Consider the following 27572-nt stretch of genomic DNA (forward strand, 5'->3'; position numbering starts at 1 on the left):
ATGAATAAATATTATGCTTTTGCTACTTAAAATGCACATACAATAGAAAATATAAAATACAGTAGATCTCTGCTATGAAATTTTTCAGAGGATTAGGAACAGCATAGAGTGAGAAAATTTATTAAAAAGAAAGCTTTTTAAAAGTGAGACAGTCAATGAGGTAATCAAAAAAGACAAATTACAGAAATTTAAAATGATTTTAGGCAATTTGTTAAATATACCAATGTTTTCTGTTTTTGAGAAATAATCCGTTATAGATTAAGCTTCCTCAACATGATACTATAATAGTATACTGCACTCAAGCAATTTTCTATAGTGTGAGATTCAGTAATAATCTAAGTATACAGTACAATACAAAGTCTCACAGTTTTACAGTACAAAGACAAAGTCTATACTATACAATACAAAGTCTGAAATCTGAACGTCCAATATTTAGAATGATTTAAAATCCAAATGAAGGGCCTGCAGCAGGGTCCAACTCCACATTTTTAAATTTTCAAAAAATTAAAAAATTCGTTTTTTAACTTATGTTCTAAACATTTGTCCTCATTAAAAGTGCTAGTAAAAGTAATTTTTTATGGCTACTCCAATGGCTTTTTACCCCAATGCAAAGAATGATTTTTTTTTTAACAAAAACAAACCATGACCACAAAATCTACCAAAGTGGAGCTGTATCCTTCTTGCTACAAGCCCTTCAAATCTTCCTGACAACAAGCAGTTTTTTCCCTCTTTATATGCATTATTTGATATTTTTTTTTTTTCAATAAAACGTAATTACATAAAATTTTCAGCTCCATAACTAACATTTTACTTGGCATACATCTCAAACCAAAATATTCTACATCAAAACAAAGCTGATTTTACACTTACTAGATAATTTATATTCCTGGTGCCATTATTTATTATTATCTAGATAAGCTCAGGACCAACACCAGAGCTGGTGCAGTCGTATCAGGCAGCAAAATTAAGGGAAGGCAAAATTTTTAGAATTTAGACAAGCACCTAACAACAAAATTAAGAGATTACACAATCTTCAGAATTTAGGGAAGGCACACAGATGAAAAATTTAGGGATGCCAAAATTTTCAGAATTTAGAACGCACAAAAACTACACCAACCTGCAAAATGTGAACAAAACTGCTCCTTTAAGCGATCAGATCAGAACCGTTCACTGAAGTTAATTAGTTCTTTTTGACGATTTACCGCTTACTAAAAATGACCTTGATGAATGTGTTTGGACTAGACATGGATCAAGAGCCGTGTGCAAAGGTGAGGGAAAAGCAGAAAAACTTGAACAAGGAATGGGATAGCTGGAATCAATTCAACCAAACTGCTCACTCCCTGCACTGATTTCTTTCAACTGTACTGAGATTTTCTAAAAAACTTTTCCATATAGAACAACAATAAAATTCTGGAATAAAAAATAATGAAAACTAAACTCACTTTTCTTAAAGATTACCATTATTACTATAATTGATATTTTGTTGCTACTACAAAACACAGTGTGAAAATAAATTTTTAGATCAGAGGCAGATCCCAAAAGAACAGCAAATTGCTAACAATACTGGCATTTTCCTTTTTTTTTTTTTTTTATCTAATTTGGCAAAATGATGCCAAATATAGCTCAAGGTTCTTCTATTTGGTAGGATCCATATTTTGTTCTGCAACCTTGAAAAAATACATCACATGGAAAAATTTATGTTTAGAAATATATACTTATGTTTAATTTATGTTTAGAAATAAGTCTAAAGAAGATTAAAGAGAAATTCACCGCTCTTGATTATAAGGTGTTAGTAAAATAAGTAAATAAATAAAAATATAATTTATTATTTTACATAGCAAATAATGAAGACTCCGGAATCAGATGCGCAGCTACAACAGGAGCAATGAAAACTGCTCCTGTAATGACAACTCCAAAGGACGCAGATCTGTGACTAATGTCGGAGTGCTGACAGCTGGGAATCCGAGAAATAAATTCCTATTTACTTTAAACAGATCCTCGCATTGTCAGATGGAAGAAAAAACTTCATCCATTTGCAAACAGGGGTGATGAGATTCATTGAGATGCGTCGGTTTATTTAATGTTTTGTTTTTTAAATATTAGATGGAACACAAACAAGACAAAAGCACACTTATATACATACATAACACATATACACGCATAAAAAATAGGTCAGAGACGTTTCCGGTAAATAATCAAGGCAAGACTGCTGGTGTTTACATTAAGAGGAATCAAATTTTTGGACACTTTCCAACAACAGCACTCGATAAACTGTTACAGAACTGCCATTCCATTTTCGCCGGAGTCTGATCAGTTTAGCCAATCGTTCATCTCTAGCACAAACCCTAGATAATACTTACGTGTATGTGGGAGTTTATTTGGGAATCAGATAAGCCTTACACAGATGCAAAAAGTAGGCTTAAGTATATAAATAACCAAACTAAGGTATAATTCAGGCCTAACTTTGTCAGCCTGCAACCAAGACAAAATTTAGCAAAGCAACATTTCTTTAGTCACTAATTTCATGACACATCGCCAATAGTATATAGGAGAGCTTTATGATAATAATGAATTGAAAACTATGTGAAATCTTCTGAAATTTTCGTCTTCCAGTTACAGAAGTAGGGATTGTTTATATACATTAGGGGAGGAGAGGGGGAGCACATATTCATAGCTTAATAGTCAGGTGGCAAGATCAGTTAATAGGCTAAATTAATATATCTTTAAATGAAGTTAAGAATGAGATACAATAGGTTGACATACTGGAGACACCTTTAAATATATATATAAAAGATATTTTGCAGATAACCAGTCTGCTTTAGCAGTTGGAGCTGGAATGATTGGTTTGATCACATTCATCATCTTATATAGGTTGCTGTGCTCAGAATTGACATCAAGATGTATGGAAGATTGAAGGGAAAGTCTCTTTTGCAACACAGTTTGGTAGTGATTTAAAATGCTTCTCTAACATTGAGGCTGTTTCTGTGCTGGGGTTTGGAGTTTCACAATGCTCAATTCCCAACAAAGATATTTGTTAAATATGTCACAGAGCTTCCATATTTATTAACTGAATGGGACAATGCTAAACCCCAGCATAAAAACAGCCTCAAAATTAGAGAGGTTTTTGAAATCATCATCCCCCTTCAATCTTTCTCAAATCTAGATGTCAATTCTGAGTATAGCAGTGCTGGAATGTGATCACACCACCCATACTAGCTCCAGTTGAGGAAATGGATGGGCTCCCTGTGAAAGATCCTTTAATTTTATATATGTGTTGTTTATTTTGGAACTTTAAAAATCAAACTTATTTCAAGAAAAAACTTCTCATCCAAATTTTACTGTATATTCTAAAGTTTGCATGTTACATTTAAAATCCCCCCTATACAAAAAGAAAAATGAATAACTTACAATTTTCCAAGTTGCTTTCCTCTATAATCATTGCTGATTACAACATCTTCTAATCTACCTCTCTGAAATGGAATATGAAATTTCATATTTCATTGTATATTTAAATGTGTTTAAAGTTCTTATCCTTTAAAGCTAGACACTTAAGCAGATATTAGTTATGAGGGTCTTAAAAGTTTAAATACTAAGCTTTTAATATATAAACTAAGATGTAGTTACCAGTCCTGCAGAATGGATAAATTTTTTTTCCACAGCTAATGTTGCAGTTCCTATGACTTGTTTCGTCAAGAGATCTTCGATAACAGTAACAAAATATCTATTTTTGTGCATTTTCATTTCGTTAAATGTATCTGAAAAAAAAAAAAAAAATTCAAGTCATGTTTAAATTGACAAAAATTCAGAAGCATAAAGAGCAGTAATTATATAAAAAATATTATGCAAAATTTATGCAAATTAAGAAATTTTAATATTTGAAGCATGGGAAAGATTGACTGTATATTATTAAAATTTTTATGAAATAATCTACTTTATTCTTTTGATATCTTGGATACCTCTAAGATTCAATGACAATTTTTGACTTCATAATATATAACCTTGCAGCTTAATTTTATTACTGTTACTTAATATAGTTTAACTGTGCCGGCTGCCACCATGAGCACAAACTCACGTGTGATATTTCGACCAATTTATTGATGAATTAGGGTGGATGGACATAAATGAGGCTGTAGGGATATTTTCTATTCTTATTTTTTCCCTGTTTATTTTCACTCTCAAAGAGAGCAAATATAAGGAGGAAGAAAATTACTTTATAACATGGTGATAATTATTTGTGATTAACTGTTTGATTATATTTAATTTTCGTCGAAAGCCTCAGTTGAACAGAGAATCAATATCAAATTTTGTGTTTGCTTGGGAAAGAGTGCAACAAAGACTTGATGAAACATGTGTATGACAAAGAGACAAAATGTTGAAACATGTGTATGGAAGTGAAACATTGTTGAGAACGGAAGCTTTTGAGTAGCAATGTCATTTCAAAGAAGGCAGGGAAAGTACAGAAGATGACAAACACTGTGGCATCCCATGACTTCGCGTGCCAATGAAAACATCAAAAAGGTGTCTGCGGCAGTACATGCAAACAGGCAACAAACAGTTTGCCAAATAGCAGAATCAGTTGGGATATCAGAGGCCACATTCAGCGGATACTGACTAAGGATCTTAACATACATCGGTTGTGTCAACATATAATTCCCCACATGCTAAACACAGACCAAAAGGGAATTCGAATGGAAATGGCAGGAGATTTAATCTCGACTGTTGACAAAAATCCTTCCTTACTTGGCAGAACTGTTACTGGAGATGAGAAATGGTGTTTTTTGTGTGACCCGCAAACCAAGAGAGCATTGGCAAGATGGAAATCGCCACAATCTCCACAGAAGCAGAAATTCCGCCAGGATCGCTCTAAAGGAAAGGTCATGCTAGAGGTATTCGATATCCAGGGCATTGTGCATCTGGAATTTATCCCTGAAGGATGCACTGTGAACAAAGAAGGCTGCATCGAAATCCTGCGTCGTTTGCGTGAGTCGATCCAAATAAAGAGACCAAAAATGTGGGCTGAACAGTCATGGGTGCTGTTGCATGACAACGCCCCTGCTCACTGATCCCTACTCGTCAATGACCTTCTTGTAAAAATGAAAACAAGTGTTTTGCCTCCTCCTCCTTACTCAGCTGATCTCACACCCTGCAATTTCTTCTTATTTCCTAAACTGACAAGATGCCTGTAAGGTCGTCGATTTCAATCTTCAGATGAAGTTAAATGCGCATTGCAGGCTGAATTAAAGGACATGGCCAAAAATGGATTCCATATACGCTTCGATAAACTTTACAGGCGCTAACAAAAGTGTGTTGTTGCCCAAGGGTTTTATTTCGAAGGAGGATGTGTTTCTGCAATTTAATTCATAATATTTTTTACATTATAGTCTCAGTCTGGGAACTTTTGAATCCTACCTCACATGCAGCACAAAACACAGCAAAAGAAATAAACAATTTTCAAAACATAAAAAATTATTAATACAGTCAAAAGTCGTTAATTCGGACACCCATAATCCGGAATGATCTATAATCCGAACCTCAAAGCTAAAAACTTTCTGCACATGTGCCGCATTGACGCATGCGCATAGGCGTTTACGCGTGCGCGTAAGACCTTTACGACTGCGCATATGTGTGCGTGCAAGCGCAGAATACGTTTTCGCATGTGCGTTTAATGTATAACAGACTGTATAAGCTAAAATTATCTAATTATCTATTTCAGTTGATGTTGATGATTGCGTTGTTCCTTAATCTTTGAATTGGATCTGGCTTATTATTTTGTACAGACTGTAAGAGCTATTTTTTTAAAGTAAGCTTGAACTTTCAATTATGTCAAATAGAATTTCCGATGGTGGAGCTCCCAAAGGATCTACAAAACGAAAGTATGTTTCGATGTCCATCAAACAAAAAGTGGAATTGCTGGATAAAGGCATATCCTTTGTTTATCTAACCGTTCCGAAATCTGTTTATCAATTTCACGCTGCTCTGCGCGGGGGAAGGAGGGGAAACGTCGTGGCGCGCAATGAACTGTCAGCACTATCGTTATCTTTAGGGCAGATGTTTTTATTTTATTCGGCTTACAATTCCTTACTAAATGCAGTATTTCATCTCGATGTGCTCCGTCTTTAATATGATTTAAATCAAATTCCTCGTCATTATAAATATCACGAATACAAATCAAATAGTTTTCTGGTTGCAATTTTCAAATTTCGGCTATGCGTAAAGTATGCTTTATGCATGCGCGCGTCGAAAGAAATGTTTAATAAAGTAAACAAATAAATAGTAAGCTTATTTTTTTTATACCCTTTAGGTCATAATTGCTCATTATTTTATAAATTACGGTTTCATATTTTTAATTTTATAATTTCTGCATGCTATCTTACCAGATTTAAACTGATGATCTATAATCTGGAAAAATCGATAATTCGGAATTGCCGAAGTCCCGACGAGTCCAGATTAAAGACCTTTGACTGTATTAAATAATAATAAATCTGAGCGTGAAAATTTGAGCAAAATGGCAGAAAGAAAAAGTGTGTAAAAAAAACAATTTTAATGGTGCCATCTATCGATCAGTTAAGAAAGATAGATCACCTATTGGAAGAATACCCAAAATTTAAATACAGTACAAAATCCGAGATCCAGACTCATTGGGAATTCAGCGATTCCAGAGTTGGGATTTTTCTGGATATTAAGATCATCGGTTTAACACTTGTAAGATGGCATGTAGAAATTATAAAATAAAAATAATGAAGAATTTATGATCTAAAGGGTTGTAAAATTTACAAAAAAAAAAAAAAAAAAAAAAAAAAAAGCTTAATATTTATTTGTTTACTTTATTAAACATTTTTTTTTAATGTAAGTTGTTTGTTGCTTTTTTTGTGCTAATATTTTCTCTTTAATTCTGTAGACAGACATAATTTCTTATTCAGTAACAAAGTTTCAAGATCTGTAATTGCTGTGTCGAGAATTACGAACTAATTTGTCAATCGAAATTTTTTTGTTTTCAATAACCTCTCTGTCACTTTCTTGATTATTGGTAGTACAGTCAAAAGTCTTTAATCCGGACGTCCATAAACCGAAATGATCTATAATCCAGACCTCAAAGCTACAAACTTTCTGCGCATTTGTAAACGCATAATACGCTTATGCATGTATAACGCTTATGCATGTTTAATGTATAACGGATGGTATAAGCTGAACAAAAATTATCTAATTATCTATTTCAGTTAATGCTGCAGATTGTGTTGTTCCTTAATCTTCTAATTGGATCTGGCTTATTATTTTTTGCAGAGCAATTTTATAAAAGTAAGCTTGAACTTTCGATTATGTCAAAAAGAATTTCCGACTCTGGAGCTGCCAAAGCATCTACAAAGCGAAAGCATGTTTCGATGTCCATCAAACAAAAAGTGGAATTGCTGCAAAAAATGGATAAGGCATATCCTTTGTTTCTCTAACCATTCCGAAATCTGTTTATCAATTTCACGCTGCTCTGCGAGGGGGGGACATTGTGGCACGCAATGAACTGCAAGTTAATCAGTCAGCACTATCCTTATCTTCAGGGCAGATGTTTTTATTTTATTCAGCTTATACAGTCAAAAGTCTTTAATCCGGACTCGTCAGGACTTCGGCGATTCCGGATGATCGATTTTTCTGGATTATAGATCATCATTTTAAATTTGGTAAGATGGCATGCAGAAATTATAAAATTAAAAATATGAAACCGTAATTTCTGAAATAAAGAGCAATTATGATCTAAAGGGTATTAAAATTTACAAAAAAAAAGCTTAATATTTATTTTTTTACTTTATTAAACACTTCTTTCAACGCGCGCATGCGTAAAGCATACATTACGAATGGTCGAAATTAGAAAATTGCAACCAGAAAACTATTTGATGTGTACTCATGATATTTATAATGACGAGGAATTTGATTTAAATCATATCAAAGACTGAATACATCGAGATGAAATACTACATTTAGTAAGGAATTATAAGCTGAATAAAATAAAAACATCTGCGCTAAAGATAAGGATACAGCTGGCAGATCAAGTTCCAGATCATTGCGTGCTGCGATGTCCCACCCCACCCCGCAGGGCAGCGTGAAATTGATAAACAGATTTCGGAATGGTTAGAGAAACAAAGGATATGCCTTTATTCATTTTTTGCAGCAATTCCACTTTTTGTTTGATGGACATCGAAACATACTTTCGCTTTGGCAGCTCTAGCATCGGAAATTCTGTTTGACATAATTGAAAGTTCAAGCTTACTTTTATAAAGTTGCTCTAACAGTCTGCAAAAAATAATAAGCCAGATCCAATTCGAAGAACAAGGAAAACGCAATCTGCAACATTAACTGAAATAGATAATTAGATCATTTTAGCTTAGCTTATGCCGTCTGTTATACATTAAATGCGCATGCGTAAAAGTATTACGCGCATGCATGAATGCCTATGCGCATGCACGAACGCATTATGCATTGACGCATGCGCAGAAAGTTTGTAGATTTGAGTTCCGGATTATAGATCATTCCGGGTTATGGGTGTCCAGATTAACGACTTTTGTCTGTAATTCCTTACTTTATTACTGTATTTCATATCGATATACTCTCTTTGATATGATTTAAATCAAATTCCTCATCATCATAAATATCACGAATACACATCAAATAGTTTTCTAATTTCGACTATGTGTAATGTATGCTTTACGCATGCGTGCATTGAAAGAAATGTTTAATAAAGTAAACAAATAAATATTAAATTTTTTTTCTGTAAATTTTGATACCCTCTAGATCATAATTGCTCTTTATTTCATAAATTACGGTTTCATATATTTAATTTTATAATTTCTGCATGCCATCTTGCCAGATTTAAATTGATGATCTATAATCCGGAAAAACCAATAATCCAGAATCACCGAAGTCCCAACGAGTCCGGATTAAAGACTTTTGACTGTAGTATTTTCTGGATCTAGAACCATACTACAGATTTCGCTGACCATTAATTGATTAATAATTGGGGCAATGCCATTGCAATGAAAAACTTCTGTTATATTGTCTTCATTTATTACTGCTTCTCCACATTTCTTTAAAAATTCCCATTAATTGGAAAATTTAGCCTTTGATTTGCGATATCTGAAAACCTTCAGATTCGCGGCTATCATATTTATCAGCCTCACCATGAAATATACTAGCTGACCTAAAATTATGCAAAGCACTTTTTAAAGTAACTGGAGACACATCCTCCCACGCAGCAGATTTTATGTCAAAGTATTTAAAAAATTCTTGAATAGTCTTATCATTATTAAAAAAATTTAACAGGGATTTTAAAAATTCTACTTTATATTTCCATTTCAGCACGCACACTATTCCAATATATATAGGCTGAATAACTGATGTATAATTTTGGGGAAAGAATAATAGGAATACATTAAATTTCACTAAAACTTTAGATGAAGTATGAGCCAAACAGTTCTCTACAATCAGGACAATTTTCACATTATCAGGTAAATCAACTGAATTTTGCCGAGCCTTGGGTATGAAATGATTTTCCAAACCATTCATTAACACTTGTGTCATCAGTATTCTTATTTGAACAATATATTACGGGAAACTCTTTACTCGAGGTTGTGTATTTTTTCCGATTACGAAAAGTTTGCACACGTGTGTTCCTGCCACATTTTCGCATGCAAAAATTGCTAGTCTCACTTTGGTATCTTTGATACAAGTTGGACCCTTATCTGTAGAGTTGCGGAGGTATTTTGCGGTACATATTGGCAGAAAAGACCAGTTTCATCAGCGTTGTAAATTTGTTCTAGAGATAATGATTAATGAGCTCAATGAATTCATCTGCAAATAGCTCAGCAGCTTCAGTATCAGCTGAAGCTTTTTTACCTGAAATTCTTAATTGCCCTATACCAGGGCAAATTTTGTTAATTTGGTTAACCAACTTGTAGAATATGTACACACAGTTTCTAAGTTCATTTCTTAGTGAAAAATTTTAGCTTGTGCCATTAGCATTTGACAGGTCAATGGTACGCCCTCGCTGTGACGCTGTCTGACCCATTCAGTTTTTCACTTTGTCATGATCTTCACTTTTAGCATAAAGAAGAATTTTCCTGTTATTCATTGCGAGCGAGGTGTCGGAATCCACAAAAAATTCAAAAAGGCCATACTCCTCGCACAATTTTGAGACGGATATACCTTTATCCATTTTTTGAAGCAATTCCACATTTTGTGTAATGGACATCAAAATATGCTTTCGCTTTGTAGATCCAGTCGCAGCTTCAGAGTTAGAAACTCTTTTCGACATGATCAAAAGCTGAAACTTTAATTTTCACCAAAAACAGCCTACAAAAAATAATTAAGCTGGATCAAATGAGAAAGTTAAGGAACAGCGCAAACCACTATATTGGCTGAAATTCTTGGAATCAGTAAGTATAATTTTAGCCTGGCTTAATAGCATCCACTCTACATTATTGGGTATGTATCATGAGGTCGGTGATGAAAGAAAGTTGTTCCGCTAAATTTTGCCTTGCTTCTATCACTCACTAGATATCTATCTAGATATCTTACCACCTGATGCAGTCTCTGCGGGTCCTAAATTCTACTACCAAGCATCTCCCTAAGTTCTAAATTTTTGAGGCCCCTAAATTTTGGATCCCAGTGTTTTCCCTAAATTCTAAATATATTTTCATCCTCCCTTTTTTTTTTCCTCGGTGCTTTTCTAAATTTCAAAAATCTTGTCTTCTTTTAATATCTGCCACCTGGTGCGGCCATACGGGTTCTGGCGACGGTTCTGGGTTTACGGGAAAATATGGAAAGAAACTTTTATTAAATTTTTCCTCGTCAATATTTCTTAATGTAACTTAGATCTGTAATCATTGGCAAGCATAAGAATATCAATATAAAAGGTTACCATAGTCTTTGTACTTATATAAAAAAATTATAAATATAAAAAAAGTGGGTTTAAGAGTCATTACTCAAGTTGTTATGTGTTGATAAATATGCGATGATGAAAGCAAAATATAATAAATAATCATTCGCCACGTTGGGCATCAAGGATATAAAATATTAGTAGGTGTAAAACCAATGATGTTTCAATCCAGAATGTTTTGGTTTGAGATGTATGCCAATCAGAGCCAAATTATTGATCAGACAAATGCTAAATTATTGTTTCTTCAATAATGAGGTATTTAATTAATTCCAAAGGGAAATTAAGAATCGGGACTCTCCACGTGTTTTATCTACAGGAGAAAAATCAAATGCTCATCCATAAAGTAAAAGTTGTTGGCGGTTTTGAGGTCCGAATTTCAGATCATTCCGGATCTCAGACTTTGTGCTGTATAATAAATGAAACATGAATAAGAAAGTGAGTAAATATATATTTGGGGGATGCAATTTTGAAATCTGCCTCAGGTATTAAAAGTAGATATGATGCTTTCTTTCTTTTTTTTTTTTTTTTTTTTTTTAAATTCTATGTATAATGTTGCTACATAAATGATATTAAAAAAACATAATAAAAAATTTCATCTTTTAAAATTAAAAGAAACATAACGTGCATGGAAATTATATCTAACTATTAAACTATACACTTTTAGAATGATAAAAAATTTTAATATATAATTTACCTTACCATGGAAAGTTTTTTCTGAAACATCACCAACTCTTGTTAGTTGAGATAAAAGCTCTAAATAACCTATAAAGTCATAAAAATGCCCATTTAATTATACTATCAAATTAATATGAACAACATCTATATATATATAAATTAATAATGTAATTGTGATAGTGTATAAGTAATATTGTTTATTACTAGGTTTATCGAACATCCTATGAAAATTCCCAGATGAATACATTTTGCTTGTGGCAAAGAAATTTTTTTAAAAAAATTCTATGAATTTTGCAATGTACCAAACTATTTAACAAATGTTTAACAGCTAATTGAGAGTCTATAGAAATTTTTTTGAGTTAAAAAATAATCAGTTTCAATAATTTTCAGAGTAAACAGACTTAAATAACATACACATGAACTTAATTTAAATACAAACTGAATATTCCTATTTTGAAAGGCATGGAATTGAAAATGTTGAAATTTGTGGCTTCTTCCTAGATTTAAAATACAGTGGTAGATAACTAAAATAAATGCTTTAAATTTGCATCAACTATGACTGTATGGTGGCCAATTTAATATTAAAAACCATCAATTTTAGAACACGCTGTAGCATATCTATACAAAATAATAGGCCTCACATGAAATTTGCACACATATCTGTATATCAGAGATAAATTTTTGATCATGTAATGCTTAAAATGGAAAATATCTACAACTTTTCTATCTTTCTGAATAAAAAAACAAAGGGAGGGGTCATTACTTCATTTTTCTATTAACTGTCTTCAGTAAAAAAATGTGGAAAAGCTTTTTCCAAAGAGATCACATAATCAGAAGAAAATTAGGAGCTTAGTAATAAAACCAAGGCCCATATAAGGACCAACCTTATGAGTGTGTTGTGACATCATGCTTATCCATTACTGGCATTAAATCACATTATTTGATAAGCTGTTTTTTCATCAAAATTAGTGAACAGGAAAGTATTTAAGTATCCTAAGTAATTCTTTTTGTTTCCAAGGGTCATTAATTGTCATCAACATATATGGCAAGAGTAATATATGGTGCTTGTGGAATATTGTTAGCATAAATATTATGTGGATTTAAAAAAAAAAAGTTTCAAGCATCTGTATTTGAAAAGTAATTATTGTGGAGGGAATACTTTATCCCCAGAATGTAGACAGATGGCATTAGTTGTCTAGCAGTGGTTGTGTGGATACATAGAGTAAGTTCTGTGTCAGAGAGATTGAAATGGCAAAACATTTAGAAAAGTGGTCTCGCTTGACAGGTGCAAGCTGTGTTTCGCTGTCCTGATTGAGTATCTGGAGTGTAGTCATATTGTTACTGCTGACCATTATTGATCACTTTGACAAGGTTACACGAAGCCATCTGATGCAAGTGCCCTGACATGTTGAATGATGGTGTCATCCTCTTGCATGACAATGCCCGGCCCTGTACAAACTCAAGAATTGCCGCAAAAGTGGGAAGTCTGGAGTTACCCTCCCCCATATAGTCCAAATTTAGCATCCAACGACTATTTCCGTTTTCTGAAATTGAAGAAACATTTATCTAGATGAGGTTATCTTCAGACAGTGACGTAAAAACAAGATTTGATGATTATGTGAGGAAAATGATAAGCAAGTATGCCTCTTAATTCCCTCTTGTATTTTTTGTCTATTGCTAATAAATAATTTTTTATAACCCATGTAACCTTTTTGGGGGTGATCCATCATCATATTAAATAACATGGGTCTAGAAAGGAATCTCTGTGGAACGCCCAACAAAATAGCATAATGCAAAACATGGTGTTAAAAGAATGAATAACAAAGTGCCTTATTGTGTATATAAGTAGGAATTTAGATATGATTTTTACTGTGTTATGTAATCCTGAGGAACCCAAAGAAAATTTTGCATATGAAAACACATGAGACTCTATTAAAAGTCTTAATAGAAGAGAGTTTCTTAACTTCTATACTGAAGTGAATATTCCAGCAATGTTTTTCCAGTCTAGCAGAAATAAATTCAACCAGTCTATGTATCTGATGACTTGTGACCAGATGGGTCCTACATTTATACTGGTGATTGTAGTATGTTTGTATATATATATACACATATATATGTATATGTTATGTGTGTGTGTGTTTGCATATATGTGTGTGCGATGTTGTAGTTTTTGCAGAAGGTAAAACCAATTCACTCTTTAGTCATGGCTAAGAAAACTGTTGCTTAGGTGACGACTGGTGCAAAAATCACAACTGGCTTGATGGTTAGAACATATTTATTTTGCACAGGAATAATTATTCAGAAATACATTTTTGCTGAAATTGGCACAACACTAGGGATGCTAAATGCACCCCAGAATTTCTATATGCACAGTTTACATTTCAGAAAATAAAGAAAGAAGGCGAAATAAGAGATATGGTTTATTTTAGCAGCAGCAGGTGGGGAAAAAGTAATGCATACTCAGTGTGGTCATATTTATTCATTACAGTTGGAATGTCTTTGTGTTAATCCTGAACAACATAGGCTAAAGTTTACAGCAATGCAGATACTGCAGGAAGAGTCACGTAACAAACTGAAGTAGTGGAAAATGGTACAAAGTATATTTTTGAAGTGGAGATGTATTTAATTAAAATTTATGAATTTAAAGGTCTATTTCCAAATGGTTTCCAATAAGTTTAGTAATTTTGTTTCATATTTTATATTTTACATATCCACCCCCTCTTCAAAGAGAAAAAGGCTTGGCCAGAGAAAAGCCTTTCGAGAAGAAATCATTAATGTTAGCAAAGGAAGAGAAAGTTTGTATATATTTGCAGTTGCAATAAGAAAGCAAATGAAGTGCTTCAAAGACTTACTGTTTAGGTTTCATTGTGCCCAATCACTTTTTCTGGGCTGCATCATTTCTAGATAAATCCATATCATACGACTTGCATAATGCTGATGATGTAGCTAATTTGGAAATTAAACAGAAACTTTTTTCTTAATAAGCTGCTATATTGGAATAACTGGTCACTTTGCATCTATTTCTGTTCTCGGTAAGACACGGCCTCACTGTCTCTTCCTATCGCAAAAGTATCAAAAATGTAAATGTTCGTGAATAGGCATGATTAAAGTGCAAAGTGAATTGTGGTTGCAAATGCCAATTGATATAAAGATGAATATTTAATATGCCGCGGCTGCCAAATTTGCTGTTCATTATGGATTCAACATTCTATGTTTTATGCTATCAATGCTTCTATACCATTATATCTAAATTTATTGTTTCATTACATATATATCCTGGGGGGAATTTTACTGTGCAGTTAGAAAGTATCCACAATTTTATAGAGAGAGTATCATATTTTAAATAATAGCATAATTAGCAGCACAACAAAGCAAACAGAGCGAAGTAGTATCTTGACTGCAGGAGAGTCCTGCAGTCAAAACTTCAGTTCGAAAAGCTTCAGTTCTTGAAATTGTGAGCTTAGGTTCTGAATTAGTAACGTCATCAGCATTATGCAAACCATGCAAGATGGATTGACCTAGAAATGACGCAGTCCAGAAAAGTTACAATTTTTAGAATAGAGAGGGGGAATTACAGGATTCATTTTGATTTACATATTTTTTTGTCTTAGACATATTTTGCATGTGTGTAATCTTGACAATTTTTTAACTGCATTGTTGATTCTATCAATACCTAGACTTTAAATTTGTGATACAGCCTGAAACTCCAAAATGAAAAATTGAATTACTATTATTTTCAGATAGTTTGGAGATGAATTGTGAAAGCTTATTATTTGAGATGATAAGCTTTAGCAATTCACCACTATGAATTTTTGAGATGAATTGTGAAGAACAAGCTCTGCATGTGCTAATTCCATGTTTCCACACAAAACAAATTCTAAATACCGATGCGATATTTAAAATCTGATGTAGCTTGCCAAATGATATTACATTGGATATGTAGCATTATGGCAATGCATACTATGGACTATGTGTCTAAAAACAGAGATGCTTCCGTGGAAGACTTTCTACAGAATCGGTCACACAATATTGGTAAGGCCCCCAAACTGATTTGGATCTATACCAAAAATTAAACAATTAAATTATGCTTTTTTCTTAAAAATTCTTATTAAGTGATTGAGGTCGTAGAGTGCTGTGATCAGTTAAATATTTAATCCAAGGCCTCTGGGCAGCATTTGTAAGATTTATAGCATTTTGAATTTCTGAATGAAGAGAAGATTTCAGTTAAGAGAAATTTTTCCTTTTATATTGTATGCATCCAAAACATTAAAAGTAAAATCATAACTCCTTTAGTTTCCTTTTCAGTGAGTGTAGGCAACTTGTAAGCAAAATGGAAGAATATTCTTTTTAACCCTTTGATGGTTATGAACGAGTTCAGCTCGCAATCGAATCATGCTTCATAATGCGTGCAAACGAGTTCCGCTCGGGAGCAAGATTTTGACCAAAATGGTTAGTAACGAGCACTACTCGCGTAGTGAAATTTTTCCCCAATGCGCGCTCACGAGCTGACTTCGTTCACCATTATTATTCTGCACTGATTGTGTTTCAAAGGAATGCTACTCGCAAAATTTTTAAAAAAGAAATTTTTAAAACATGCGAGGCGAGCTATCTACGGCATCGCCAGAGAAAGGTGACATTTTCGGAAGAACGGCGGGGAAAACAGCTGCCACTTTCGACTACTCTTTACTCCTATTGCTGCGCGAATTAAGTAAATGGAAACTGTTCATTTCCATAACCGTCAAAGGGTTAATTGTCTTGCATGTCAGTCAGCTGAAGTCTCATTTACCAGAGTGTTATGTTTATACAACACTTAAAATATCAGTCCCACTAAAATGTTGTGCTTTTAAGTGTGCATTAAGAAAACAATATCAGTTATGAACTTCATATATAATCTTGCTAGTTTTACTGTCTACAGATGATAGTACAAGTTCCATGAATTTCTTTGCATAATGAAGGTGGATTTTTTTTTTTTTTTTTTTTTTTTTTTTTTGACCTTGTTCATTTTATACGTATTTTGGTGCGGTTTTTAGGGTGTTTGTACAGTAAAATGGCTCAAAAGCGAAAGTTAGATAGGTATGATGATGATTATGATTGTTATACAGAAAGCTTATCAAGTTTTGAATCTGATGAAGACTTTGTTCACAGTATTTCAAGCTCAGAAGACAATTCAAGCGATGAGGAAGATTTTTCGAGTCTTCAACAGTGGTGTATAATTGATTCAAGTTCTCACGCTTCTAACCGATTTAGTTTTACTGGTGATGTAGGCATGAAAGCTTGCGTGACAAATATTTCTGAAATTCTCTATTAGAAAGAACCTACTAGACGATGTGTGGTATGTTGCAGCAAAAATGATGCTAATGGAAAAAGAATTCGCTGTGAAACACGTACGTATTGCAAAGACTGTAATGCCCCATTATGTGCAATTCCATGTTTTAAAGTATATCACACACAAAAAGATTTTTAGGTAATTACTGTATTTATACTGTGCTTCATAAAGTTTTACATTAGTTGTATTTATTTAGTCCTATCAATTTAATATTTGTCTTATATTTATAATTAACTATTATTATTTATATAATTGGTTATAATCATTTATAATTTACTGTTTAATAATTATTTTAAAGTACGTAAAAACTGTTATTTACGTACTAAAAATACTTTAAGAAATTTATAAAATGTGCGAGGTGAGCTGTCTATGGCATCGCCAGAGAAAGGTGACATTTTCGGAAGAACAGCGGGGGAAAACAGCTGCCACTTTCGACCACTCTTTACTCCTAATGCTGCGCGAATTAAGTAAACGGAAACTGCTCATTTCAATAACCATCAAAGGGTTAATTGTCTCGCATGTCAGTCAGCTGAAGTCTCATTTACCAGAGTGTTATGTTTATACAACACTTAAAATATCAGTCCCACTAAAATGTTGTGCTTTTAAGTGTGCATTAAGAAAACAATATCAGTTATGAACTTCATATATAATCTTGCTAGTACTTTCAGTAATTTCTGGATTACTCTAAAGTCTGAAAGTAAGAATACATTTTTATACAGTCAAAAGTCATTAATTCGGACACCCATAATCCGGAATGATCTATAATCTGGACCTCAAAGCTACAAAATGTCTGTGCATGCACATAAGACCTTTACAGCTGCGCATATGCGTGTGCACATGAGCACAATACGTTTACTCATGCGTGTTTAATGTATAATGGACGGTATAAGCTAAAATTATCTAATTATCTATTTCAGTTAATGTTGCAGATTACGTTGTTCCTTGAATCTTCGAATTGGATTTATTTTATTTGGCGTATAATTCCTTACTAAATGCAGTATTTCATCTCGATGTACTCCGTCTTTGATATGATTTAAATCATATTCCTTGTCATTATTATTCGCTTCCGATAGTGAAGAAAGTGACACAGAGTTTATTGAAAATGAAAAAATTTCGATTGACAAATTAGTCGGTATTATCGACACAACAATTATAGGACTTGAACAGCAGAACTTTGTAACTGAAGAAGAAATTATGTCTGTTTATAGAATTAAAGAGAAAGTATTATCACAGAAAATGAAGCAACTTAAACAACTTACATTGAAAGAAATGTTTAATAAAGTAAACAAATAACTTTTAAGCTTTTTGGTACTTACGTATTAACGCAACCAGGCCAAAATTCGCATAAATCGCCAAATTTGGTGACCCTACTTATGGCAACCTTATGTTAATTTATTAAAGCGAGGTGTGCGTAGTTCGTAGATTCCTTCATTGCCTACATTGTGCCGTTCGTAGATGTTTTTTTAAGTTAAAACATGTCGCTGTGTACATGGATTCTTGTCTATATTTCGAACTTTAAGCTTAAAATGTCTCCAAAAACGCGGTTTTCGCACATGCAAAAACTACGTTTTGAACACACGATTTAAGCTAAAAATCCGAAACAAAAACAAAAAATTTAGATAGCAAAAACATAAAGTTTCTAACCAAAAATATTTGACAAGAACCCATGTACACAGCGACATGTTTTAACTTAAAAAAACATATACGAATGGCACAATGTAGACAACGAACGAATCTACGAACTACGCACACCTCGCTTTAATAAATTAACATAAGGTTGCCATAAGTAGGGTAAAGAAAATAATATAAAAAACTGTATTAAAAATTATCTGTAATTAATAAATGTACATTTTCTTTCTATTCATACTTTTTTACTCAAACTTACAAATCGCGCCAACCTGGTTGCGATAATACGCAAGTACCAGCTCTTTTTTTTGTAAATTTTGATATCCTTTAGATCATAATTGTTCTTTATTTCACAAATTATGGTTTCATATTTTTAATTTTATAATTTCTGCATGCCATCTTACCAGATTTAAACTGATGATCTATAATCCGGAAAAATTGATAATTCGGAATCGCCGAAGTCCCGACGAGTCCGGATTAACGACTTTTAACTGTATATATTTGATAGTTACCAATTTTTCAAAAAACAGCATTTTATTTCTTATCATTAGACAAAAAGGCAATTTAAAACTGGCATAGATTTTGAATAGAAAAATTATGATTGATTCACTTTCAGTATCATAGCTGAAAACCTTGAAATATGAAAAACTTGGAGGCTCCTGGCCAAAAAATCAGAAGGTTTTTGTGCCATTTCAAAAGACATCCAATTTGGCTTAAATTAAATTTATACTATATGATTCTGATTACTGAATCACTTATAATTTGACCCTGGTGTAAAATATATTAATATTTAGTTAGATACAGTACAAAGTCCGTAATCCGGAATGATCTATAATCCAGACCTCAAAGCCACAAACTTTACGCATGCGTACATTGAAAGAAATGTTTAATAAAGTAAACAAATAAATATTAACCTTTTTTTTTTTTTTTTTTTGTAAAATTTGATACCCTTTAGATCATAATTGCTCTTTATTTCATAAATTACGGTTTCATATTTTTAATTGTATAATTTCTGCATGCCATCTTACCGGATTTAAATTGATGATCTATAATCTGGAAAAAACCCTAATCCGGAATCGCCGAAGTCCCGAAGAGTCCAGATTACAGACTTTGTACTGTATTTTAAATTTTATGTTCTTTGGTTAACTTCATTTTGCAATTTTCTTATGCTTTTATACTGAGAAAATGCCAGGTAAAGAAGAAAGCTTTTATTTATCAAAGTATGTTTAAACATGATGAAAATAAATTTAATAATTCATGTATCTACTATTGTGCTGATAAAAACTGGTACTCTTCTGTTATCGGGACCAGATTTGAAATGTATGTATATATGCACATGTATTTGTAGGTATGTGCATATGTGTGTGTATACATGTATGCCTACATATACACAAGCATACATAAACAAAATAATCCACACATACCTGCATATTTACACACATTTCTGAATCCAGTCCTCATAACAGAAGAGTACATAAAAACTCAGTAAGCCCCATTTACTGAAGTAAAACCAAGTTCAGTATATGGTTCAGTAAGTTCCATATACTGAAGTAAAACAAAATTAAACTCAAATACAGTACAAAGTCCAAAATCCGAATATTTAATATCTTGAATGATATGATATCTGGACCTCCAGACTACCAGAAATTCTTTTTTTCTTCTTCCCACAAATAACAGTATAATAGGGGGAGGCAGGTACGTCATAAAAGTGATTTTTTTTCTCCCAACCAGTTGAGATTCCTGTATGTCAGTTTAATGACAATGCACTGACTGACATATACTTGTATTAAAACTAGCATTCAGCTGCTAATTCTTAGCAGCTCTTTCCGGGTATCTCAATTGATCCATGAAAAGGCCTGACAGGTTAAAAATTTCTTAAGTAATCTTTTAAGAGAATCGGGAAAAGAAAAAGAGAGGCACTTTCATCTCTGAAAAAGATCACTATATCAGGAAAAGGTGATCTGATCAGCACAGGAGTAAGTTCAGCTGGAGAGGGAGGTGGAAACCTGCATTTGGAGGGCAGGGCTTCTGGAGAAAGTGCTGGGCACATGATCTTGAAAGGGCAGCCAAAGCCTTGGATTAGTGTTTAATAAGGAGCAGTAGAAAACTGAGGAAAACATGTGAGGCAATAAGGTACAAGTCCAACTTTGTAAGTAAATCTAATGATAAATTAATTACTTAGGTCATGAATTGATGCCACTGATTTAGTAGCTTTGCTTCCTTTCATTTCATAAGGAATTACGATATTGACTGATATCAGACATGAACATACTTCAAGCCCTTGAATGGTTATGGAGGGGATAGGCAACATTTTCCTTCTCACCTGAACAATAAGTGAAGCATCAAGATTTATTTGAAGTGGGTGTTGCTCATACAAAGTTTCTTTTCTTTGCACAGTAGTAAAGAGAAAATGAATTAGATTACAAAGAACTTGCATTTAGTTAATATAGCAAATTGCTCTCTTCCTTAACTTTCTAATTTGATCCAGTTTATTATTATTACAGCTATTTATCAGCATTAAAATTTGAAATTTTATTTATTTCAAAAAGAGTTTTAATTTCTGGAGTTATAGCAGGATATGCAAAGGGAAAGCATGTTTGGTACTTCCCTTCTATAGCAACCTTGTCGCAATTCGGAAATTAAGAAAGTGCTATTTCAAAATTAGGCAAAACAATAGCCTTATTTTGACATAGATTTCTGAAAGTTATAAAAATGTAAGTTTTTCTAATTAGTGGAATTTCTTAAGAAATATGTGATAATAAATGAAGTTGATATAACAAAATTTTTCTATTGCAATAACAATGCCTCAGTAAGCAATCAATAAATGGATGCAAAAAATGTCATTTGGTATTAAATCCAGAAAATTATTGTTACCCGTATCAAAGAAAGGAACTAAGATTTTTTTTTTTTTTTTTTTTTTTTTTTTTAGAATTAAAAGATTTCTAGTGATAGTTTATTGAGAATTTTTGATTCGACAATTACAGGATTTGAACATGGAAACTTAAGTAAGTGAACAAGAAATTATGTCTGTCCATAAAATTAAAGAGAAAGCATTAACACAAAAAACAAAGTAGCTTAAACAACTACATTGAAAGAAATGTTTAATAAAATAAACAAGTAAATAATGAGTTTTTTCGGGAGGGCTAAATTTCGATTCCTTTACGATCATAAACACTTTATTCTACGTTAAACAATTACTTCATATTTTAATTTTATAATTTCTACATGTTATTTTACTAGATTTAAATCTACGATCTAAAATCCAGAAATTTCTGAAATGCAAAATTACCAAAGGGTTAGCCTATATTTTAGGGTGTCCCTTGGATTATAGCCAAGTTGTTTTTTCATTTATGGTAACCTGAGTAGTTGAATGTTATGAAACCCTATTATGATGTGATTGGTTGTATGATTACAGTGAATTTGATTGATGGCAAAATATTTGTAAGGGTTTATTATTCATGTGTTGTATACTGGTTAGAAAGTATGTTGCTTATTTTGTGCTTTACATGGTAAAATGGCTATATGTGATAAGATTAATTTGAAGTTTTTGTACGATTTGGAAGGAAAGTGAAAAAAAGCTTTAATTGATGGGTGTGTAAATGAAGGTTTACTTAATAGCCATTATAAGTGTCCTGTTTTTACGAAGGAAATGTGTATCGTTGAACGTAAAGTTCGTTCAGATGGCTTTGAATGCGTTTGTCGCAAGAAAGGTTCAAATGCTCACCATATAAAGTGTTCCATTAGAAAAGGAACATGGTTTGAGGAAAGTTTTTGGATGCTGTTAAGGAATTTTGTGTGCCACCGACTGAAAACATAGGAACTTCTAAATAAGATAAATGGATATTTCCTTTGAGTAGTGCGTAGATGCAATAAGATGCATTTCCTTTTTTTATATTATTTCATTGTTTGATTTAAAATGCAGTTTATCGAGATTACATATTTTTTGTTTGGCTCTAGTGTAGAATTGTGTGCTCCTTCAATTTTTAAGTGAAAATAGATCGATGTGTACATGGACAAAGTCAAGTCAGTGCACAATGCTGAGTTTGTGCAATTCTCTGATTCGTTTAAGTGAAAATAGATCAGTGTGTATATGAACACAGAGTTTGTGCAATTCTTTGACTTTTTATTTTGGTTTTGTGTAGCGGCCATCTTGAAATTGCACCTTGCTAGCGCCAATCTTGTCGTCAAAAAACAATCGCTGAAAAAACAAGGGGCACCCAATTGTAAACTTTTACCTTTTCATTTAATTATGTTTTATTGCATTATGTTTTGGACATCATTTTACTCAGGAGGGCATTGGATGTAAACAGGAGTAGCACCAAAAAAAATCGCCAATTTTTGCCAAGGGGCACCCTGAAATATATTTTTACCCAACAAAGTCTCGACAAGTCTGGATCTCGGACTTTATGTTGTATTAACTGATTAACCCTTTGATGTGCGGTGGTCACGCCCTAAAACCACCATTTTCCAAATTTTTTCCTCCTCTTTTTTCCGAAATTTTTTAATGAAAATGAAATGATTACTGATCTTTTACATCTAAATAACACAAAATGACTGTAGAATCATATATGTTTTAGGTATTAATACTTCAGATGGGATGACTTTTAAAATTCGTTTTCGATGAGACAAAATAACTTTCTTTTATTAATATAAAAAACTTTAAATTTCAAAAGTTAGTCATCACACATCATGATTTCTATCATAAGCAATAAAAAATTGCAGTAATTAAACTGCATATATATAAAAAAAAAAACCTCTATATGTATGGCATTTGCTATGTGGTTTCAGGGCACGACCACTGCACCACTAAAGCATTGTGTCACAATGCTTACAATCCTCTAGAGGCTCGGTGGTCGCGCCTTGAAACCACTGGCGTTTGCTTCTCAATGGCGTTCGCTTGCTTTTCAAATAGGAATGTTTATTTTTACTCGGATATAGATAAAGGGCTTTGAAACCACAGAGTTATTTTATTACTAAACAAAACATGCACCTGCCCAGTATAAAGGTCTTTCTTTTCCAAATACCTTTCTCTGACATCAACACACTTGCTCCCCAAGCTAGTATTGTAATTTTATATATTATTTCCTGTGGTTTAAACTTAATGTAAATATACTTTGCTATAATTAAAAATAGATATTGTGTAAAATTTTTATTTAAATTAAAAATATTTTCTGAATATTTTGGGACGAAATACGAATAAAATAAGTATGAATGGGAAACGAACAATCCGTACAAAGCCAAAAAGACCAAGCCCCCCCCCCATTAACATAAAAAACCACAAATTTCATGTGCCAGATGAAAAAAAAAATTATATAATGCTGGACATATACCAGTGAAATTTAAATCCAGGCAGTGTACATTTTGTAGCACAAGGAAGAAACCTCATAGAACAAGATGTATACAAAACGTGTAGTGTGGGTGTATGCATGTGCCAAAAAGACAAAACATGCTTTGAACAGTGTCACAAAAAAAAAAAAAAAAAAAATTGTTCTTTGAAATTAAAAAAAAAAACCACCGAGTTCTTTTTTATCCTTATTTTATTGAGTTTTTTCATCCATTTATCCAAATGTCCTTATTATATAGGTACTTATATTTTCACTGCTATAGAAAAAATTGCATAAATGTTTATTTTGTAATTTTTTCTGACAATTTCTATTTTTTTTTTTAAATCCGTAAATTTCGTCATTTATTGGAAACACGCGCGGAAAATGGTAAGTTTTTTTTCCCTACTACATCAGTAAGTTTCAAAGGCCTGGACGCGCGGTGGTTTCACAGTGCGATCACCACCCACAGAACAATGGGCAAGAGTAGATTTTTTTTAATTCATATATTATTTGTCTCTAGGATCATGATATTCAATTTCTAGAGTTTTTAGTTAAAAAAATTATAAAAATAATATTGCGCCCATCAAAGGGTTAAACAATAATTCACACAAAGTTTTACCAATGTCTGTATTAGGTTAAGATAATTCAGATCATATTATGCTGAAAATCATTGGAAATAGCAGAATGGAATTGACAAAAGGTTGATCTTTACAATATGGTAACTGGTAGTTTGGCGACATTTTGGAGGCGATAAAGTTTACTACCTGGCACTTTGATAATAATGTGAGCAGTACTCAGTTCCGATTACGCATTATTTTGTGTGAGGGAAATGAGAGATCATGGGATATGTCATGTGATATTAATGGACGAATTACGGTTCCTTAATCGGAAAAGGGGGGAAATCGGGAAAAAATCTGGAAATTTTGTATGTTGCTTTATTCTGTGTTGTGTGAAACAGTGTTCGTGAATTTTTGGATCCCATGGCCGTAACTAAAGTGAATTCGAAATGGGTATTTATGTATGTATTAATTTAATGTATGTGCTCATTTATATTTTAAGTAGTGTTTTTGAATTTAATTATATTTTAATTAAATGATAGTTATTTTGTGAATTTTATGTTTGTAGGAATTCGGTATACGTTTTAGTTGAAGTAAACGTGCATGGAAATAATTTAAATATCTGACAATAAGTATTTGTAATGGTTCCGGTATGAATTCATTGGTGATGTGTATAATGTAATAGATGATTTAGAGGCAAAAGTTTTTGGATATTTTATTTATTTTATATGTGGAAATGTTCATTACTTTTTCGCGATCAGGTAATTTCATATATGTTCTTGTTACCGGGTTTAAAGATTGAGAAAATTGTCATGTATTTTCGTGAAATTTTTCTAATTTATGAGAAAAAAGCAGTATACATGGATATAGTGAAGAGTGTGCGCAATGCCATTTTTGTGCAATTCTGGGATGTTTTTTTAAGTAAAAATAAGTCGGCGTGTACATGGTTTAGTGATATTTTAATTAAATGATAGTTATTTTGTGAATTTTATGTTTGTAGGACTTTGATTATACGTTTAAGTTGAAGTAAACGTGCATGGAAATAATTTAAATATTTGACACTAAGTATTTGTAAAGTTTGCGGTATGAATTCGTTGGTGACGTTTATAATGTAATAGATGATTTAGAATATTTAGAATGTAATAGGTAAAAGTTTTTGGATATTTTATTTATTTTATATGTGGAAATGTTCATATTTGGAAAGGGTAAATACTTTTTCGCGATCAGGTAATTTCATATATGTTCTTTTTACCGGGTTTAAAGATTAAGAAAATTGTCATGTATTTTCATAAAAATTTTTCTAATTAATGAGAAAAAAGCAGTGTACGTGGATATAGTGAAGAGTGTGCGCAATGCCATTTTTGTGCAATTCTGGGATGTTTTTTTAAGTAAAAATAAGTCGGCGTGTACATGGTTTATGTGTATGTGTTATTTTGAAAAACGCGTAAGGAGTATGGTATTGTGCACTTTTTCCCAATTTTGCAGTGAATATTTGTCATGATGTCATGATTATTGTTAGATAAAATTTCTAGCATAAGTGTAATTCGGCTAGTAGATTGTTGGAAGAAGTGTTCAGTAGATAAAAAGAAAAGAAACATGTCTTTACTTCGTGAAGACAAAATGGCGACGGGAAAAAAAAATAGAGGGTTGCTGTAGGAGAGTTGGTCGCCAAATTTTCGCCAAAAAAACGCCAAGTTACCATAATGTAAAGATCAACCTGACAAAATTTAAATTTAAATAATTTTATAAATTTCATTTATTGTTGGAAAACATTTACCTCAATAAGGGTTAAAAGTTAAGAGCCAGAAGATTCAGTAATATACTAGGATGGATCTCATAGCAGCTACGCAGTATTTTTAACATCCTGCAAGATTATTTCATTTGAAAGCATTTTAGTCTTGATTAGACTGGAAGAAAAATATGCCAGTATTTAATTTAAAGCTAGGCAAATCAGCAGTTAATTACAAAATTTTTATTATCATTTTCAAAATCTATGCCAGCCTAAGGTTGATTTTTGACTAAATTTAAATCTTAGTGTTGGTTGAAAATAAACTGTAAATAGAAAAATAATCAATGTTTTCACCAGGGTTCCATGAAAAATTCCTATAGTAACTGGGAGATTTCACCCTTCTTATGTTTTGTTTCACAAAGGAATGTCACCATAGAACTTCTTATATATTTAACATGCTAGCTGAAAGTAAAATTTAATGAGTTTTTTTTTTTACTTGATGACATATCAAGTAAAAAAAGTTCATCAAGATGTAACTTATCAAGTTCATTAAGATGTAACTTAAATTTGCCATATATTTAAGTAAAAATTCATCGGTGAATCTTCGGATTATGGTAACTTGGCGATGTTTTGGCGACCAACTAGTTTTTTTTATGGACGCCATTTTGTTTTCACGAAGTAAAGGCATTTTTTTTTTCCTTTACTCAACATTTTTTACAACAATCTGCTAGCCGAATTACGCTTATGCTAGAACTTTTATGGGACAAATGTGCTTAATCATGACGAAGATTAGGTGCGAAATTGAGAGAAAGTGCAGAATCGCCCACTGCTTGCCGCGTTTTTAAGAATTGCACATACACGGTCCCATTCTTGACTTTATCCATGTACACATCGACTTATTTTCACTTAAAAAGTCAAAGAAAATTGACAAAAATCCAATTCTTCTTACTCTCGTAAAAAGCGCAAACAAATAAGTGGGCGATTCTGCATTTTAGCAGCGAAATTCCTTCCAAGTGCTTATTAGTTAAAATCACGATCGGAATTTTCCAGAAAATGTAGCATTACATGTCTCATGATCTCTCATTTCTCCGAGACAAAATAATCTGTGATTCGAACTTCTCAGATTATTGCTAAAGTCATAGCTAGTAACCTTTATCGCCTTACCAAAATGTCGCCAAACTACCTGTTACCATATTCCAAAGATTAGCCGATTCATCAATTCCTTCTGGAAAACATAACTTCCAGCTCTTGAAAAGCTTTAAAAATGTAGCTTCTAGCTCTAGAAAACATAACTCAAATTTCAAGCTCCAAAATCAAAGCAATTTTGAAGTTTGAAGTTAATAATGGGAAATATAAGATGTCAACTTCACCCACATATCAGATGTTTAATCAGCAAAATAAACAAATCCTTTAT

At 32.5% G+C, this 27572-nt stretch overlaps 1 protein-coding gene across 2 annotated transcripts in view; it reads right to left on the reverse strand.

Annotated features, from left to right (window-relative positions):
• Gnpnat (glucosamine 6-phosphate N-acetyltransferase) overlaps positions 1 to 27572 on the reverse strand; it is a 30727-nt gene that overhangs the window by 2361 nt on the left and 794 nt on the right. The window contains exons 3-5 of one of the 2 annotated variants that reach the window (XM_035370270.2): positions 11621 to 11683; positions 3625 to 3755; positions 3409 to 3470 (exon numbers count right to left, since the gene is read on the reverse strand). In XM_035370270.2, the coding sequence (XP_035226161.1) occupies positions 3409 to 3470; positions 3625 to 3755; positions 11621 to 11683 (256 nt within the window). The remainder of the gene's footprint in view (positions 1 to 3408; positions 3471 to 3624; positions 3756 to 11620; positions 11684 to 27572) is intronic. The other variant, XM_085823389.1, reaches the window with a different exon arrangement.

Source organism: Stegodyphus dumicola, chromosome 9 (assembly GCF_044657685.1).
Source record: "Stegodyphus dumicola isolate Sdum_Otavi_A_Nest chromosome 9, ASM4465768v1".
In the NCBI taxonomy this organism is placed as follows: Eukaryota; Metazoa; Arthropoda; class Arachnida; order Araneae; family Eresidae; genus Stegodyphus; species Stegodyphus dumicola.